Below are 20,117 nucleotides of genomic sequence, written 5' to 3'. Positions count from 1 at the left end.
CATCTGAGCTGGCCACTGATTAAACCCGCAGCAGCTGCACTAGCAGCTTGGCGCTCTCAGGTGCCCTTGGGCGCTGCTCCAGGTCCTCAGGCAGTGGGGCCAGCTCAGCTCTGCTCCAGCTTCTCAATGACTCTTTGAAAGAGAAAGACAGAAAATGGTATTCATTGAACAGCTACTGTGTGCCAGGCACTGTGCTAGCAATTCCCTGTGCATTTCTCTCCCTTAGTCATCACCCCAGGCCTTTGACATATGGGCAAACTGAGGCCCAGGAAGGTAGCGTGAGAACCAGAAGTCCTACTACTGGGAAGTGGTGGATCTGGGATTCAAATTCAAGGTATCTGATCCCAGGCTTTTACTACTCCATGCTCCATAGCCTTAGGATGCACTTCTCAAAGGGGAAATGGTTAAGATGAGAGAAGAACATACTTGAAGGCATAATGACACATCATTAGATGTGGGGCTGTGTTAGTCATTATTACAAATTGGGGGTTAACTTTTAGCAGGATGCTGTAGAGCAGTGGGGATGTGCCACTCTGGCTCTCCCACTGCCTTCCCCTGTGCCCTTAGACACGAGGCGTAAGGAAAGGAGAGGGGATATGTGGCGTGGAAGTTCCAAGGAGTTAATATCACTGTCAGTGTTGTCATTTGGGGTGATCTTTGATCTAGTCATTCTTTTTTATATATATATATATATATTTGTATTGATTTCAAAGAGGAAGAGAGAGGGAGAGAAAGAGAGAAACATCAATGATGAGAGAGAATCATTAATCGGCTGCCTCCTGCACGCCCCCTACTGGGAATTGAGTCTGCAACCAGGCATATAGCCTTGACTGGAATAGAACACGGAACCCTTCATTCTGCAGGGCGATACTCTATCCATTGGGCCAAACCAGCTAGGGCTGCTGTAGTCATTTTTGACCAAATTGCACTGATGTTTTCCCCTCGTTTTGTTTTGTTTTTTTCTGGTATGTGCGATGGTTCCAGCGGGCCTGCCCTTCCTGATCATTGAGACCAGCACCATCAAGCCTTACCACCGAGGGTTCTACTGCAACGATGACAGTATCAAGTATCCCCTGAAAACTGGTGAGACAATAAATGATGCTGTGCTCTGCGCCGTGGGGATCGTCATCGCCATCCTCGCGGTAAGTGCCCAAAGTGCTGTGCTCACCATCTTTACTTCCTGCAGAATATCTGCGTCAGCAGAGACTTGGCAGATCAATCAGAATTTCACTTGATTAATACTGTTTCTTTAATGCAGTTAATACCATTATTAAAGGTATTTTAAAATACTAAATACATACACACATACATATGCAGCAGCTCTTCCAATAACTATTTCATTCAGTGTCTTTTCATTATAGCATTGGTGAGATGCCATAGGAATTAATTCTTGTTTACATCAATGAGCCTGTGGTAAAATTTGTTATATGTCCTTTTGCTCAAAATCACAGAGCCTATGGTGAGGACTTACTGTATACTAAAAGTATTATAAAAGTATGCTAAACACCCTGCTAAAATACTTTGCATGCAGCATCCTCACAACAATCCAATGAAGTCTAGATATTGTTCTTCTCTTTCTCCTACATATTAAGAAACTGAGGTCCACAGAGTAAAAGTAATTTGCCCAAGATCACGTGGTTAATAAGTGGTAGGGTTGGCATTTTAACCTAATTGTCCCTTACCCCAGAGTCTGAGCTCTGATTCTCAGAGGAGGGGGAAATGCCTTGTCGGATAACACAGGCATTTTCTGGGTTCCTTCCGTATCAATGCTGGGCTGCTGTAACAGTGACAATGCCGCTGGCATTCTCTGACATATTGTTCAGTTCTCTCATCCAGTGGCTGTGGTATCAGAGTGAAAATAAGATGAGACTTGGAATCTAGAGACCTCAGTTCTAGACCTGGCCCTCTACCCACGAGCTACACCTTTAAAACCAAGGATGAGCATCTTGCTTCATAGCATAACATGGAGGGGTAAAAGAGATCATGAATATTGAAACACTTTGCAAACTCTTAACTGCTGAGCGGGTTACTCATAGGCAGGTGTAAAGTCCAGACTTACATCTGGATTGTCCCGTGGAGGACAAAGTTCTCATTGAGGATGCAGAGATGTGCCATCAGACTTGAGCAAGATTTAACAATTATCTTGAGCAATGGTAGCTTCATGGAATTTGGGGTATGGCCTATTTGGGCTCTACTTGGAAGGTGACCACTGAGTTTTAGATCTCTCCAGTTGGGGCAGGGGAGGGAAAGAGTAATTGATGGTGACCCAGTCTTATAATTTGTGAGTCATACATTTTTCACAGCTGTCCATTCCACATCTCCAGTATTCCTCTAAGTTTGTTCTTTGCTCCTGAACCTTAGCCATGTGGATGAAACCCATAAATAAACATCATGTCCGCCAAGATCATAAATTCTTTCTCACAGATCCTTGAGTCATCTGTGCCTTAGCCATAGCCTGGAAGCTTATCTTTGGACTGTTTGAGCAAGCCAAGGAAAAGGAAGTTAGTATTAAGAATACCCCATGTCGAATAAGTACTATTATCCCCATTATACAAATGGAAAGTCAGAAAGTCTAATGATGAGCTCAAAGTCTACAGCTCATACAAGTTGGGGTTTAAACCTATCCCTGGCTTATTTCAAAGCCCTCTTTCCATCTTGCAGACTTGATTTCAGAATGGAGGTTGTCTATTCCAGATGAACTGCTCAAGGGGATAGGCAGTTGGCTAATCTTGCCTACTTTGGATCCAATGTAAGCTGCTGATGGTACATGAACCACATTTCATAAAGTTTTTCTTTTGACTTCCCTACTCTGGGGGTTGGTTGTAAACTTTGAGACCCCTCTTTGTTTTTTAATAACATCGTAAACCAGGCACACAATCAACAGTTTGAAATTGGGGAGGGGGAAGGGAGGCTAGTAGAATTCTTTCCAACCTTTAAAAGAAAAACAGTCCATTTGGCAACTGCAGTAGTTTCTTAAAAGGTGGACTTAAGGATCTTTGTGTTCAGAAAATGAAGAATTTAAAATCTGATTTTACTAATTGACTGTGGGGTTCATAATTGACTGTGGGGTTGAGTTCTCAAGGAAGAATGGCTTTTCCTGGAAAAGATGTTCATCATAGAAGGCAAATAATTGTATCAAGACTTGAACAGGTGTTTTTGACTCTTGGAGGATCAGTTAATTGAATGCTTTTAGGAGGCTGACTGTAACCAGGGAGCGGTTACGATAAGAATAGCGCAGGGTCAGGGCTGTCCTCCGGTACTCTTGGCTCTCCTTCCATGTGATTATGACCGGGTGGCCTAGTGAGATGCTCCCAGACACAGCACAGTGGAAAGAGATCTTCACACTTGGGTTGCGGGAAACGAGTTAAGTCGGCTCGCGTGAATTGCGCGTACTCCGCGGGAGCCGTCTTAAACTTGGTTCATATAGATTTGCGGTGGAGTGCGGGAAACGTGTAAACTCGGGCCGATTGTAACTGCGTATTACCAAATATTTCATTTCAATCGAACCCATACTTCAAAAGATATAGGCATTTTAACGCGCCATCTTATATTTTGGCGGGAAATTCACCCGCAACCCAAGTGTTCAGAGGCCCCGGCACCCACTGACTATGTGAATGAGGCGAATCTCTGGTTTCCCTAGCCCCCTTTTTCTTCATCTGTAAAATGAGAGTGGTGTTTGAATTCTCTCGTGGGGATTTCCCTAAGAATCAAATGCTGTCATTCGTGGGCATGTGCTTCGTAGCAGCAGGCCAGGTGAACACAGGGAGCTAAAGCAGCTTCTGCAAGATCCATGCTTCCTCCGGCAAATCTCCTGGGCAGCGCTCTTTCCTGCTGTTTGCCAAGATCGTCCCTTCCACCTTACAGATGCTAGCATTTCCATGAACACTCCGCTTTTAAGAGCTTCATTGTGACTGGCCTGTCTCTTCATGTCATGTCAATGTTTAAATTATAAATGCTCCCTGGCTGCCCTGGTTTCCTTGAAATAGTCATGTGCTGTGGTCTTGGTTATAGGATAAGCAATATCATTGCCGCCCCATCCCATGCAACATGAGCAAAATAGGTTTGGATAGTGCTTTCCTGTGGTTCTGAGAAAGACCAGGCAAGCAAGCAAATACTGCAAAAATGATCTTTCGTCAGGTCCTGCTGTCTGCCATGAAAACCTGTGGCCCATGTTCAAGCATTTCCTCCTCCTCACAGAGTCCCTGAGAGCTAGGTATTCTTATGGTTCTTAGTTTAGGATGTGGTTAAAGGCATAAGCTCTGGTGCACATCTGAGCTCCCCTGCTGTGGAACAGCAGCAAGTTGAGCCTCATTGAGTCTCAGCAGGCTCATCTCTTAAATGGAAATTATACGCCTACTTATTCAGGATTTCAGAATTAAAGGAGCTAATGTATGTAAAGTAATTCAGTGCCCAGCACCTACCATATATTCAAATGTCAATTATTTTTATTATGAATGAGTAAACAGATTCAAAGAGTGGTGAAGTGACTTAGCCAAGACCCTATATCTGGTGGAAATAGATTCAGGAAAGAAATACCAGCCTTTGGACTCTGATTTCCTGTTCTTTCCTTGTAGTTAATGAACTAGAACCCAGGTCTCATGACTGTTGCTCCTCTGCTCTTTGCAAAAGGACCTTTCCCTCCTGACCCAGCTGCCCTTGCATGTCAGCTGGGGGTAGGGGGAGAAGGGTGCGGGGAGATGTGGGCTCCTAAGTGGGGCTGCTTGCCTGTTTACCGGCCATTAAGTGCCAGAGTCCGCATGGAAAAAAGTCAAAGCAAAGGCCTCAGAGGAAAAGTGAATCAACGCGGAGCACAGTGTGGTGATTGGGGTGGAGAGGGGAGTGGGTGGAGGTGGAAGAGGGTATGGGGGATAAATGGTGATGGGGAAAAAATAAATACAAATAAAGAAAAGCGAATCATTCGCTTTAATAGACTCATTTCTGGAAAAGCTATGCAGCTTACATTAAACAACAACAATAACCTGTTTCCCACTTTCCCTTTATGGCCAGTCCTGGAGGCCGGCTGGCTCCATCCAGAATCTGCTTCTGGTCAGAGGGCACGGGTGACAGTCAGGGGTGGCAGCTGGGCACTCAGAGCTGGAAACCTAATCCTCCTGCTCTGCCAAATGTCAGGTTTGTGTCAAATAACAAGGGAAGCCTTGGCCGATGGGGTGCCCTTGCTTCAGTTTGAATGTCCCCTTAACCAACGGAACGGCGGTGGTGGAGGTCGGCAGAAGTTATGGAGAAAGCAGACACCCTTCTGTGGCAGGAGAGAGGGAAAAATCGAGTCACATTGACCTCTTTTTCAGATGTACCTCAGGTTCTGGAATTAGCATGATGGGAATTCCTTCCAAATCCACAAAGCAGTGGATTCTATCCCTGCCATATAAAGGCATAATGGCTCTAGCAGCAGTGAGATTAGGAGCAAAGAGTAAAACATCATCTCCTATCAGCCTCCTGTCATGTTGCCTGGCGCTGTGCTGTGAAGAGTATTGTGGGCAAAGATTTTAATATGGAAAAAAATGCTCAGTATTTTTTTAAAATAAACATGGGATCAGGGATTGCCTTGGTCAAGCCCTGCAAGGGGTTTAGATAGATCCTTAATATCTAGGAGTTGATGCACCCTTGTCTCCCCAGCCATAAAACGGCTACTTTCCTCTTACATCCCAGTGAATCTAATCCTCTGTGATAATCTTCCTAACTGGAGAAAAAGCTCAGACTTGGTCATCACCTCACTTAGGTCCATGTCCAACCTCTGTGCTTACTCTGTGACTTATCCTTCAACCTCAGGCAAAGCCATTGACTCCCTTGGAAAAGAGCTATGCCTACCTTTTCTGTAAGTTGTTGACAGAAGTTCACCAACTCCATGGCTCGTTTTGGGGGTCAAATCAAGTGACATTATATGTGTCCTCAGTGAGAATCATTCTTTTCATGTCTGTAGTGTCGGATAGTGTACAAAGTGGCCTTTATGTGCACATTCTCGCGTGCATACCTGGCAGTCCTCTTGGGAGGTTGATCCTTATGGCTTAGGCAACTGAGGCCCAAGGATAGGAAGTGGCTTTCCCATAACTGGTTAGTGGCAGCGTCAGAACAGGAGTTCTCTGACGCTAAGACCAAGGCTTTTGGTAGAAATAACGACACCGTGGCTGCCTCCTAAAGCCTGCCCACCTTACTTATCAAACACCCATGGAGTAGCAGGTGCTGGGGACATAGTGATGAACCTTATCCCAACCAGCTGGGTGTTTTCTCTCATCATTAAACTGCTACAAGCTGCCCCACCTCAAGCAGACAAATAGCCTCTTCAATACACATTGCCTTGTAATGTGATGTGTGTCCATGTCTTGTCTCCCCAGCTAGATAATAGGTTCCTGGGAGGCAGAGACCAGGCCTTTTCCTCTTGCACACCGTCGGTACTAAACAAACACGACGCAGACATTTCCTTCTTCAGCAACCATTCCTTGGCTGTCTTCTCCCACCTTCCAAAGGTCCCCCAGGCCCCTGGGCCCACCTCTATCTTTACGGTTACGGTGTTGAAGTGTCATGTCTATTGACTTGTCTGGTTCCTGCGTGCCCTGGTATCTGCATCAGGATATGGACCAGTCTGGTTTGATTGTGTATTGCTAGAACAAGGCACAGACTGTGCTGGTCAGTATATGTTCGTAAAAATCACAGGAAGCCACGCGTTTGGGGCAGAAAATCAAAAACTATTGGGTCAAAAGATGTCAGAAGATGTCTGGAGCAGGGAGAAGTGGCCTGTTTGCTTCCCTGTATGGCCCACGGTGCACACGGAACATGCTCTGTGCCACATGAACATTTCTTGCTGGAGAGACATGAAGAAGAGCTTAATTCCTCCAAGACTTGTTTGTTCAGGATCAGGCTGCAGTGTGCCTACATCTGGACTTCATTACTTCCTCCCCACCCCCATCTCCCTTTATCTGAGAAAGCGCTGCCAAGAAAACAAGGTTCCCCAGGATTGCCTCCTCATTAAAGGTTAGTCGTGTTTTCAACTCTGAAAAAAAAAGTGAAGCCGTGCTGGCCTGGCGTTGCCTTAGTGGGAGACCCCGTCCCCCAGTTTACAATCCACTGCATCTGTGCAATTACCAAGACCACCAACAGAGAGCGGCCACATTAATCCTTCAACTGTGTCATCCCCTGATCAGATGGCTCTGGCGTTCTTCTGAGGCCCTCTTATCCCTGGAGGGGTGGTGGGTGGGGGCATCTATTTACGATTTAACAAAACACAGGCATGGAGATTAGGATTTACTGTAATTTGTTCCCTTTCCCCAACGCCCCACTCCTGCCTTGGAAGAAGGGAGAGCTGTGCAGTTAGTTCTTCCTTGGTTATGCAGAGGTCTGAGGGGTTAATGACTATTTGAAAAGGTATCTACTATGAAGGTGACAATTTTCTTCATTTTAAGTGATAATGCTTAAGCGGCTGAAAAGTCTGTTCCTGTGAGTCAGGGTGTGTTAGGAGGTGGGGTAGAGAGTTGGATAACATTGGCCAGCTCTATAATGGGCCAGAAACTAAGATGCCTTATCTTAAATCCTCTTCAACAGCTGCCTGAGATAGGTATTATTTACCCCACTTACAATGAGGGAGGGAGTGTGCTGACGCTTACAAGGGTGACGTGACCAGTGTAAGGTTTCTCTGCTTAGTTGAGTGAGGGAATTAAAACCCAGATCTGTCTGACTCCAAAGCCCAGCACTTGCACTGACGTTTATGGAAGGCCCTGTCAGTGCTGGGTGCTATGCAGAGTGCTCTTTATTTAGTGAGCTGCCAAAGCTTTTAGATCTTGGAGAGCCCAGTGTGTGGAGGAAGACAAAACATTGAGACCACCGGGCAGGTGGCTGTCTAAGATTGACAGTGTGTGATAGTGATTTGTAGGAAGTGGTTTGTGCATGAGATGAAGGGTACATACTTGGTGAGACCTCCCCTGGAACAAGCAGGCATGTGATAGGCAGCTTCGCTAGAAGCTGATGTATAAGACAATACTGTCCTCAGAGCTTATGGTCTAAAAGAGAAGCAGGGCAAGTACAAGACTGACTATACTGTTAGACTCCCAAGGAGATAAAGAATTGTTCAGATAATAAGAAGAGACTCAGGACAGTGCAGGGTGCTGGGCCTCAGAGGAGTGAGAGCTTCAAGGACAAAATAGGCCAAATGCTATAAATGGTCTGAGAGATAAATACGGTGCTACAAGAGTTCAGAGGAAGATCGCTGGAGGTTATTTTCATTGGCGAGGACTTCATCAGCATCATGATTCATTGAGTACTTCACCCATTTAATTATCACAACAGCCCTTGAGTTGGTACCGCAACATGCCTGTTTTTACACATAAGGAAACTGAGACTTCTCAGCTCAGTTGTGCAAGACCCTTATGTAAAAGAGCCAGAACTATAACCTTGTATACCAACTGGCACTTGAGCTCTACTTTGAAAGATGGTCGGAACTTTCATCAGAGATCCTGACATTCCAGACAGAGGATTGCGTCAAGGATGGTAGAGACTAAACAATAGACCTGCTTGGCTGGAGAAATAACCTATAAGGGAGTAGGCAAAGATAAGATAGGAAAAGATGACAGCAAGATTGTGAAATTCCTTGAATGCCGAGGAGTTTTTCCTTCAATTAATTGGCTAGAGATTGATGAAAAGTATTTTAAGTTAGTTTGGTCAATTTTCCAACCCAGATACACGTGAGACCTGAACCACAGGCAATGCAAGGATCTGAAGAGAGAGAAAAACATGGTGTGTGAGTCGCCTTGCAAAAGCAGGCTGAGCAGAATTGGATGACAGTGGGATAAGGGAGATGGAGGAGTCTAGGGCTTCATGTCTTTAAAGTTGTATGTTTTATGGCACCATGAGCAGAAATGGAGGAAAGTGAAGTTTGGGGCAGAAGTGGGAATGAGTGGAATAATTAGGATGATGTGCTAATGACATTGATTTGATAGCCAGTTGGGAGATTTACTGACAATTGGAATAGGGCAGATAGGGGTAAGGTGTAATCTGAAACTAGAGAGAGAGAGAGAGAGAGAGAGAGAGAAAGAGAAAGAGACCCTAATGGAGGTCTTCTTCACAAAAGTATAATTGAAACAGCCGAGATCACAGCAGACAGGCAAGAAGACAACCTTAGGGAAGATCCACATTTATCTGGGAGAACCCAGAAGTGGAGCCACTGAAAAAAGGAAGATGGTGTTTGAGAAATAGGAAGTAAAGAACAGTGGTGCTATCTCAAGGAAGCTTAGAGAAGTCAATGTCACAAAGGAGTAAGAGATGGGCAGTAGGCAATGCTGGGAAAGAGCAGCCAGGAGACTTGCATGGACAGTCAGAGCTAGGCATCTAGGAGACCCATGGCTTCGTCAAGTCTTTGACTTTTGGGAAAAGAATGAGGCTTCATGCTTCAGACTGCCTTCTTCATATGACTAGTGAGTATAGGGCAGCCGCTGCTGATTTCAACTATGAGTAGCTTCTGTGGCTTCCATTTGGCCTCTTTGCTGTCCGTGTTCTAGATATTGGAGTTTTAACTTACCCATAGAGCCCATTGGTGGCCTTGGATAGATCTATGTCCTCATCGTCTTTCAGAGTCTGTGAAGTACCCATCTCCTGCCAAAGAGGTTGATTTGCTATGCAAATAAAAAATGGAAATTTTCATCAAGTGTTTCTAGTCACAAAAATACGATTCCTTACCGTGGATTGAGCATTCAGCTTCAGAGAAAATACAGCTACACTTGTCTCTCCATCCTTAGAAGCAGAACTTGGATACATTATGTTTCCTTTCCCTTGGGACTGAGAAAAATGATTCTCCCTTTATTATTCTCCCTCATCAAATGCTTGTTGAATGAATCTCTTCTGGACTGAAAGAGGTCCATTGATGCACACAGCCGAGAGGTGAAAGAACAACCCGGTGCTCTGTGGTGATCTGGGGCTTGGATGTTCAAGTGCCTGACGATTACGTGTCCTCATCAGGTGCAATGTCCGTCTCACCGGAGACATAGCTGCTGCTGCCTGCTAGGACTTCTACGAGAAAGCCAGCTTGATGCCAGCAGACAGAGCATAGAAACTAGAGCAAGGAGGTCCAGACCTCCTTATTTCTGACCCAGAATGATTCACTGGCCTGACTTACTGGCCCCTCAGCCCTTCACCATACTCACTTATCAAGTGTCAGCAATAACTTAGTAATTCACAGGCTGTTGTGAGAAGCAAATAACACAGTAGACGGGAAAATGTTTTGTAAGCTGTAAAGTGCTATGCAAATATTATTCAAGCAGATCAGAACATAGGGAAGTTGGTCCTTCGAACTCAATAGGGAAAGGAGATGAGTTCTGCATCTCTAAAAAGAGGGATCCTTGAGACACTGCAAATACCTTTTCTTGATGTAATTTAAAATAGAGTGGAATGTTAAAAAAAAAACACACAAAAAACAGACAATGCTGTATGCTCTTTCCGCTTTGGGTTTAGACTTGCCTTCCAGTTTGTTCCCTTGAAAAAGTCATCTTAGATAAAATGGTCAAAACCCACGTCATCTATACACATGTGTCTGGAGGGGTGGGACTTCTAAACTACTTCCTGGAATGTTCTCTTCCAAGGAGCCCTTAGAAATATCTGGGAAAGGATATTCTCTGTGAGTATTTGTTAGTTTTCTGTTTCCCCTTCTCCAATGGGAGAAGAAAATTAACTTTCAGAGGGCCCCTCAGTACATGCTGGCCATTTGACATACCGCCTACTTGAGTCCCCTTCGCCATCCTGCCAGGTAGATGCTATCAAACCCTGAGCGATGAAGTCACTTGCCTAAGGTTAAGAGATGAGATTCAGACCAAGGCTCTGCTGGCTCCAGAGTCAGTGCTATCTCACCATCCTAGCCTCTCTCCTATCCAGAAAGTCTATCCCAATGTTTCTCCAAATTTCCTCCCCAGAACAGTTCAATATTTGTGAATAGGTGGGCAGTTGAGCTCTTTTTCACCAGGAAAGACAGGAAGAGTGGCCCTCGTAGAGTTGGAGACAACCTCCCCCTAAACTGCAGCCGTTCTCAGGCAAGGACTGATCCCTTTCTGTCCCCTCGTAGCTTAATTGCAGTGCTTTCCAGTTTATTAGTTTCCAGATTCTGTGCCAAGTGCTTTAAGAGGCAGGTAGGGGAGAGTTCTCTGCTCGGCTGGCAGCCGGCCATCCCCCCAGAATCTGTTGCTTGCTGCTTCAGAAAGGGATCAACATTGAAGGCATTTGTCTCAGCAGTGAAATTTACATATCACAACCTTGCTGACTGAAGCAGAACTGAGGGCTCCAGGGGGCTGAGTCTGGGGGTGGAGACACAGCCTTTGTAGGGGGAGAGGGAGGGGAAGAGAAGAGCTTATTTTATTAACCAGGAATAAAAACATTGTGAGTAATGAATAAAGTCCGAAAGCAGTAAATCTGGGACTCCGGAGTTAGGTGTGTAACGTGTCAGGGAACAATTTAAGCCTTCGCCTCTTGTGCAGAGGTGAGGTATGCAGGCCGTCATTCACAGCCCGAATTTCATTAAATGGTCTTTTAAGGGTTAGGATTACAAGAAGCCAAGTCCGGCTGGTTCATAATGATGATTTATGGCTGTGTTGTCGACTCCCCGACCCTTCTGTACAAGGGGAGAGAGAAAATACATAATTTGTTGCTCATTAACTCCAAGATCTGTCAGGGCTGGCCCAGAAGCCATGTGGTCCTGGAGTCATGTGTCTGCTAAATGGCTTCAGCCTGGTCCAATCCTTGAAAATATACAATTGCTATAGTACAGTGGAAACTGTTTTTCATAACAATAGAAATAATAAAATTTTCTCAATGTAGTCAGCCATGGGACTTGGAACTTGAGAGTCAGAATATCAGAGCTCTCCTTTTAATCCTGCAGATAAATCAGTAGCTCTCAGAGCCTCAATATTACCATCTTTAAAATGGGTATATCTTCTTCACAGAGTTGCAGATTAAATGAAACTATAAAGTGCAAAAGAAATGAGGATGATTGGTGCTATGATTAACATTGTTATTAGGAATTTGAGGTACCATAAAATGTTCTCTTTATCTCCCCATGATTAGAGGAAGCATTTTAATTAGCCATTTACTGTTTGCAAGACTGGGGCACGGAAAACTGAAATTTTATAATGAAGCATATCAGACCTGAAAGGAATCTTTGAGTTGTAATCAAGCCCTTTCTCTCTAAGCCAGTGGTTCTCAACCTTGGCTGCACATTAGGATCACCTGGGAATCTTTTTTAAACTTGATTTCTGGGCCTCATCCTTCGGAAATTCTGTTTCTTTGTTACTAATGTTGTGGCCTCACCCCATAACAAAGAAACAGAATTTCCGGAGGATGAGGCCCAGAAATCAGGATTTCAAAATGATTCCCAGGTGATTCTAATGTGCAGCCAAGGTTGAGAACCACTGCGAGTCTAAGCTGACTGAGGCAGAGAGGCAACTCACCTGAGATGCATTAGTAAATTCACGTAAAAGATACCAATTTGCAGTGGAAACCCACATGTTCTTCCTCAGCATCAAATAGGAAATCACACTCAAGCTGAGCCAATTAGAAACAGTTTCGTAATCTGTGACAGTGATATTTTTCAAGTACCTCAGGAGCAGTCCAAGGGCAGGGATCATGCACAGGGCCTTGCTTCCGCTCCTTGCCTGCGGTCATCTCCTAGGAAGCACTTTGTCTTCCTACTGCTTATTACCTTTGCTGGGTTGGGAGGTAGTGGTGGAGGTGGCACAGGAGAGCTGAGAATACATGTCATTGCAATTAGGAGGTAATAAATCATGGAGCCCAGCGTCCTCATTTTGCAAATGTAGAACCTAACTTATTCCAAATTCACTCAATGAGTAGGGACTTTTGAACCCTGGCACCTTGACTCTTACTTTGGTGTTCTTCCCTCTGTGTCTAAAGTCACGTGAGCATGACTTATAAATAAAGAAGAATAAGAAAGAGTTAGAGTACATGATGGCGGTTATAAACATCTGGAACTTGTTAGCCTGTAAGGTTACATAGGGTAAAAGTGTAAACAGGTTCAAAAGGGGAATTAGGCCATGAATGGTAGGAAAGAATGCTGGGTGGGGACTCGGAACACCTGGGTCTAATCTTTAAAATGTGAGTTAGCTTGGACCTCAGTTTCTTGTGTATATAATGGACCCTTTCATTTCTGACTTGCTATGCTTCTCAGATTTTAATCTTTGCAATGTGTTATCAAAGGACTCTTGGTAATGTTTAGAGGATATTTCCAATTTTGCAATAAGGCATTTGTGAAGACTACTGTCCTGCTCACTCAGGGGGTGGCTAAGCCAGGAGACTGGCTGGACTGGCCTTTGATTGTCTCCTTCTAATATAGAATCACACTCAATCTGATCTGGGAAACAAAAATGTAGTACTTAGAAATAAGTAGTGCCCGGCGACTGTGGCTCCGTTGGTTGAGCATTGTCCCATGTACCAGGAGGTTGCCGATTCAATTCCCAGTCAGGACACGTGCCCAGGTTGTAGGCTAAATCCCCAGTAGGGGGCTTGTAGGAGGCTGCTGATCGAATCGATCTATGTTTCTCTCTCATCGATGTTTTTATCTCTCTCTTCCTCTCTCTGAAGTCAATAAAACACATTAAAAAAATAAATAAATGCCAGGCACTTAATAAACACAGAATCACTGAATGAATGTTAGCTATAGAAGTAGCTCTTCTCACTGTTGCACCTGTTGGCCCTTGGCCCAGCTGGCATGCCCCTTTATTCCTGGCCATCCTATCCCCAGCCTCTGGAGCCCTGGAGGACTTGGGTCAGACCCCGTGCCTAGATGCCTGCCCCGCTGTGGAAGAATAACAGGAGTCTTTGGAAAGGAGTGCCCGGCTTGTCAGCCTATTGCTTCCCTTGTGGTTGTGAACATGTTCTCTGCTCCCTGAAAGGGCAAGTGTGGCTCATCTTCCTGCCCCGTGAGGAAGAGTGAAAGGGCCTTTGTGGTGAGTGATGAGTTGAATATCGCTCCCCCTGGACTGTGGTTACAACCAGGAAGTGGCCAGGGCTGTGCTGCGGAGTTAAGAGAAGGGCAGCAGGCTGTGTGGTTTGGTGCATCACCAGAGCAGAATCGGTCCTCCGCTGCGTAGGCAACATAGGCACTTATCGTACAGGGAATCCGCTGGCCCCACCCACATTCTTACTATAAAACCAGGCAGCTTCAGTTGAAGTGCATCCCCGCTCTCAGCCTCAATTGTATCTATCATGGTTGTTGTGAGGATTTCACAAAGTCAAGTGTATAAAAGCAATGCCTGGTATGAAGTAGGGATTCAGTGATCGGTAGCTCTCTCTCTCTCTTTTTTTTTTAAATAGTGATAAATGTCCCCTGAGTGTCAAGAAGTAGACATTGAGGGATGAAGGAAGGGTACGAAAATCAAGACTCGCTGTCCTTTAGGATCAAAGGGACAATGCAAACCAGACTTGAGAAAATTCACAAACACTGAAGGGCATTGTATGAAAAGTTCCTGGTTTGTAAACCAGTGTTCATTTCATCGTACCGCGCTTCTAAAAAGGAAGATGGAATAATCACTTTCCATGACCCAGTTTATGTATCACATTTAAGCCAAAAACTCTGCAAAGGTGTGTAGCCTCCTTTCTTGGAGGGAGGGACTGAAGCCTGGAGAGGTTAAGGACACCAGGTAGGTGGCAGAGTTCAGACTCAAACTCAGGACTTGGCCTTGGGGCATTCACCCTTTACTACAGAAACCCCCACCATGGCTCAGTGTTGGCACAAGGCTGAGGCCCTTTTGTAGAGTTAGATTGTTGTTGGTGATCCTTTACCCCAATCCCAGAGTCCTCACATTAGCTTCGATCCTCTGACATCCTGACCACTCTTAACTGTTCTTGCTTCTTTATCTAGATGTATTTTGTAGCTAAGTTCTTATTTATCTCTTTCTTATGTTGAAATGTGTATTTGCATGACAATATTTGAGTGTATGTTTTTATTATGAAGGTACTCTATGGCTATGCAGGACTTCCTTGAACAGGGGAAATGACGTCCATGTTAGCACTTAGAACTCTCCTCCCATGCATATTTGTATTTTTATGCTTTTAAATAGAACTTGGGGTTTCCTAGATTATGTACTGAACATTCTCTTACATTGTTAAACACCCTTTACACATCAGTTTTGATAATGGGTCTTGATCCTGCCTAATTCCCCTTTTGCTTTCCTTTTAGATCATCACAGGGGAATTCTACCGGATCTATTACCTGAAGGAGAAGTCCCGGTCCACGATTCGGAATCCCTACGTGGCAGCCCTCTATAAGCAAGTGGGTTGTTTCCTCTTTGGCTGTGCCATCAGCCAGTCCTTCACAGACATTGCCAAAGTCTCCATAGGACGTCTGCGTCCTCATTTCTTGAGCGTCTGCAACCCTGACTTCAGCCTCATCAACTGCTCCGAGGGCTACGTTCAAAACTACAAATGCAGAGGCGATGACAGCAAAGTCCAGGAAGCCAGGTGAGGCACCACTCCCGTGACCACTATGTGCCCCCGTTTGATGCAGGCAGTTCAGTGAGCATATACAAAGCATCTCCTAGGTGCCAGGCCCGGCGCTGTGCTCTGGGTTTGATGGGCAAGTATGACAGAGTCCCTGTTCTTGAGGAACTCACAAATGATTATAGATATGCAAATAAACAAGTATGATATAATATAGGTAAGTTCATTCATTCATTCATTCGTTTGTTCATTCATTCATGGGTGCCTACAAGGTTCCAGACAACTCATCCAAAGTACCATCAAGGATGCAAAAATAAACAAGTAGTGCTGCTCTCAAGGTGACAATCTAGGCAGAGAAGACAGGAGTCAAATGTGTACAGGAATGTGAATACGGCTCTCATGGCCCTCTCTTGCTCTTGCAGGAAGTCCTTCTTCTCTGGCCACGCCTCCTTCTCCATGTACACCATGCTGTATTTGGTGGTAAGTATCTGCCCTCTGATTCCAATGTCCAGCATCCAGCCCCAGCTTACATCCCTCCTGTACATGAAACCCCCCGATTGGCTAGGGACAGATTTACAGTGAAATCCTTGAGAAGGAGATTAGCTAGAAAAATTAAGTTCTATTCTGAGCTCAGCCATTGCCTTAGCAGAAGTTGTTTTACTTTCCAGGATTTTCTCCATTTTTCAAATAAAAATAATAGTTAGCATATCTGCTTGATAAGCATTGAGTACCCATTTTGAAATTATAAAGTGATGAAAACACTTTGTATAAATTTATTAATAAGTACTGTTTTCCGAAAACCCATTAACTCAGTTGATTGTTACAGGAGTCTTATCTCATTTCTGTTGTGGGGAAGGATTACCAAGTAAGGCTCCGAGAATTCAAGTAATTTCCAAAATTTATAGAAACCAGCCCAGCCGGAGTGGCTCAGTTGGTTGAGCATCTTCCTGTGCACTAAAATGTTAACGGGTTCTATTCCTAGTCAGGGCACATATCGGGGTTGTGGGTTTGATCCCCAGTTGGGGAGTGTAAGGAAGTTTCTCATCCCAGTTTCTCGCCATTCACTTCTTTGTATATATCCACCAGAGAAACTGTAAGCTTCTTTCCGTTGCAATCAGAACTTTGTCTCCTCATCGCTGACTTAATAGATCACGAGGGGCCTGTGTGGTGTAAAGGAGACCTTTGCTGCGTCTTCACTGAACTGTTTACCGAATGAATGACTCTTTACTGTGGTGCTCGTGAGAACTGTTTATGTGTCAGAGGGTATGCCGGGTACCAAGGAAACAGGGAAGTGGCTCCACAGCCGTGTTTTTCGGCCTGTGATTGTTAGTCACTGAGGTTTTGTTCAACATGTTTAGAATCGTGGAGCAGTGAGGTCTGGTGTACCCACGAGGCATATCCACAGATCCGGGGGGTGTCTGCTGAAACTTTGTAGGAACAAGATTGCTGTTTGCAAGTGGAATCCACCACTGTGCCAGATGTTTTTTCTCTACATCATCCATCCATCCATCTACTCATCCACCCATCCACCCATCCTTTCATCCCTTGCTCTCTCCCTCCCTCCCTCCTTCCCTTCCTCCTTCCACCCATCCTTCTATCCTCCTTGTGTTAGTGACCTATAATTAGACCTTGTGAGCACCTAGGGACATCGAAAGAGCACCATTTTGTGTGTGAAGCCTGAAAAGTACATGGCTGAAAAATAACCGGATAAGTTCTCTGATCCAGGGTAGACTGAAGGGTTAGAGCACAGAGGAAAGGGCTGTTAACTCTGCTGTGAGGTGCCTTTAGCTTACGAGCGGGTCAGAGGTTCTACATAACGCTTACAAAGGCTGTGCACTTGTGTTTCAGACCTAGGTGTTATCAAAGTGTGAAATGGGAGGAGCCTGAATTTCCAAATGTCCCATGCAGATTGGCCTTTAGTTCAGGACAGCTATGTAGTCCCCTCTTTTCTCCAAAGGCCGAAGTTCAATACATAAGGTCCCAATACTTTGTGTGCGAAGTACTAATTACCTAAGGAAGCCAGGTAGTTCTGTGATTAGGAGTATGGACTTAGAAAGAAACAAATCTTACTCCATGTAAAACATGGCTCTTTGTTACCTTGAACAAGTGACATGACCTTTTTTGGACTTGTTCTTTTTATTTGCAAAATGGGCACAATGGTGTCAAACCCAAGAGAATGCTGTAACAATGCTGGTTATGTCATTTAAAGCACCTCGCACAGTATCTAAAACAGTGCTCACCAAAATGGTACTTTCTTTTTTCTACCCCTGATAGTGACAGAAAACAAGATCTGACTCCCCCTTTTTTAAAAGTTTTTTAAAAATATATTTTTATTGATTTCAGAGAGGAAGAGAGAAGGAAAGATAGAAACATCAATGATGAGAGAAAATCACTGATCGGCTGCCTCCTGCATACCCCCTACTGGGGATTGAGCCTGAAACCTGGACATGTGCCCTGACCTGGAATCAAACCCTGACCTCCTAGTTCATAGGTCGACACTCAACCACTGAGCCACATTAGCCGGGCTGACTCCCTTCTGAAGAAAAAGAAAAGTCGACTAAAAATTTCTTTTTTGTCCTCAAAGTAGTTGAATAACTTCCTAGAGAGAAATCCCAGCCATGTAGACGAGTCACCAGGCACATGAGCCAGAGCCAAGTGTGAACCACTTGAGGAGATGAGAGAAGGGAGAAAGTTTTACCCTGTGGGTGTCAGCGATCTGGACAAACTTCCAGGAAGAGAGCAGGCAGGGACAGAAGGAAGGACAAAAGCCTCCTTTTCACTCTCAGCAGAGCTGTCCCTGGGAGTGATGGAAATGAAGTGAGAGGACAGTGCAGACCTGTTTCACCAGTATGCAAATCATCACATAATGAAACACAAATGACTTAGCAAAAACGGAGGGTGACTCACCCCACATCTAACTCTGCTAGTAAAGACCTGGGGAGCCAGATCGAGTCCAGCCAGAGCTTTCTAAGGAGGTTTTGTTAGAATTCCACAGGACCCCGATTTTGAAGCGAAGGCCAGGAAGAAGAGAACTCCGTTCATGGGGTGAGGTCTCTGTGCCAGGGACTTCCACACACATGATGGGGGGGGAGGGGGAGGATGACGACCCAACACATATTATAGATAGGATATCATTTTCATCATCTCTACAATAGCAGTGTTAGCAATTGGCAAGAAACTGTTAGTACAAGAAAAGGGCTTTAAAATTATATTCTTTTCTCATGAAGGAACTTATTTTATTCGTGTCGGTGTCTTTTGCAGAGTTTTGAATAGAATAGAGGCTCACAATATATGGGTGTGTTTTCTTTTTAGTGAACAAAGCTCTGTATGTTACATATGAGAAAGCAGAAATGCAGAGAAGCACTGTGACTTGTCCGTGGTCAGACAGCTAGTACGAAACACAGGAAAGATTCAAACCTAGTTGCTCTGATTGCAAGTCAAACACTATTTGCTTTTTCAACATCACACTGATGGTTAGGGAGTGGATTCTTCCAGCCCAGACACCTTCCCACACACAGGGATGTGAAGGTGGATCAGACAGGCCCTCGGAGCTGCTGAGCAGCATGAGAGGTCAGGGTGATTTAGGCTTTCTGGGTTTCTCTCCAGCTCTGCTCCCCCCATTTCAGGGTGCCTAGGACTGTGATGAAGCTCCTGTAGGAATTCTGATTCTGGGAACGTCCCCTTGCTGTTCGGTCCATTTACATCCTCGTGGTCAGGAGGTTTGACGTCCTCCTGCCTTAGGGGTACCTGCCCTTGTGGAGTGGGAGTGAATGGAGCCTGCTGACCCACATAGTTTCCCAGGCTCAGGTTTCCAAGGGAGCAGGGTGCTCCAGAAAGTCCTTACTGATCGCAGCGAGGTCTGCGCCTCTGGCCTGGAATGGTTCCTGTGAACTGGGCTATGAACCAGTAAAATTCAGTTCACTTAGCACCGTGGTCGGCAAACTGCGGCTCTCGAGCCACATGTGGCTCTTTGGTCCCTTGAGTGTGGCTCTTCCTAAGCCTTAGGAGTACCTTAATTAAGTTAATAACAATGTACCTACCTATATAGTTTAAGTTTAAAAAATTTGGCTCTCAAAAGAAATTTCAATCGTACTGTTGATATTGGCTCTGTTGACTAATGAGTTTGCCGACCACTAATTAACAGTTTGATTGCTATGTCATCAGGTCCTTCGATCAACCTCACAGCCTGTTGCTGCCACTTACTTCTCAGATCAGAAGTCGCCACTGGGTAGAAGGTCGTTGTGTAATCTTTGTTTAGCAATTGACTTGTTTTGCTGAAATCAAACGCAGGCATTGAGTAAATCTCATTTACCAAGGCGAAAGGGTGGTGTGGATTTCTGAGAGAGTGCTTTGCCTACCCATCTCATGCCAGGCAGGATCCCGTATTGTCTCATGGAGTCCTGGCAACCCTGAGAGGGAGAGGCTTGCTGTTCTGCCAAGATGAGGAGGCTTAGAGAAGTGGTCACACAGTGAGTGGGAGAGCCAGGACCGGAATCAGGGCTGTTACCCCCAAACTCACTTTACTACCACTGCACTTTCCCCTGAAACTCCAGCTGCAGACACCAGGACCAGTCCAAAGATCTCAAGACATTTCTCCATAAATGTGTAGGATGGGGACAACCTTCCGTGCGTCCACCCTCCCCCGCCTCCCACTGTAATTCCATGTCTTACTGTTTTCT

The 20,117-nt window shown here is 45.0% G+C and overlaps 1 protein-coding gene across 1 annotated transcript in view; it reads left to right on the top strand.

The window, feature by feature from the left end:
• Nucleotides 1-20,117, top strand: part of PLPP3 (phospholipid phosphatase 3) — a 79,952-nt gene that overhangs the window by 41,979 nt on the left and 17,856 nt on the right. Inside the window, exons 2-4 of the mRNA XM_070405212.1 lie at nt 985-1,142; nt 15,179-15,459; nt 15,861-15,918. Of these exons, the coding sequence (XP_070261313.1) occupies nt 985-1,142; nt 15,179-15,459; nt 15,861-15,918 (497 nt within the window). The remainder of the gene's footprint in view (nt 1-984; nt 1,143-15,178; nt 15,460-15,860; nt 15,919-20,117) is intronic.

This window comes from Myotis yumanensis, unplaced genomic scaffold, assembly GCF_028538775.1.
Source record: "Myotis yumanensis isolate MYYU_CA2020_CCGP unplaced genomic scaffold, mMyoYum1.0.hap1 SCAF_2, whole genome shotgun sequence".
Classification (NCBI taxonomy): domain Eukaryota; kingdom Metazoa; phylum Chordata; class Mammalia; order Chiroptera; family Vespertilionidae; genus Myotis; species Myotis yumanensis.
This window is presented reverse-complemented; position numbering and strand designations above follow the sequence as displayed.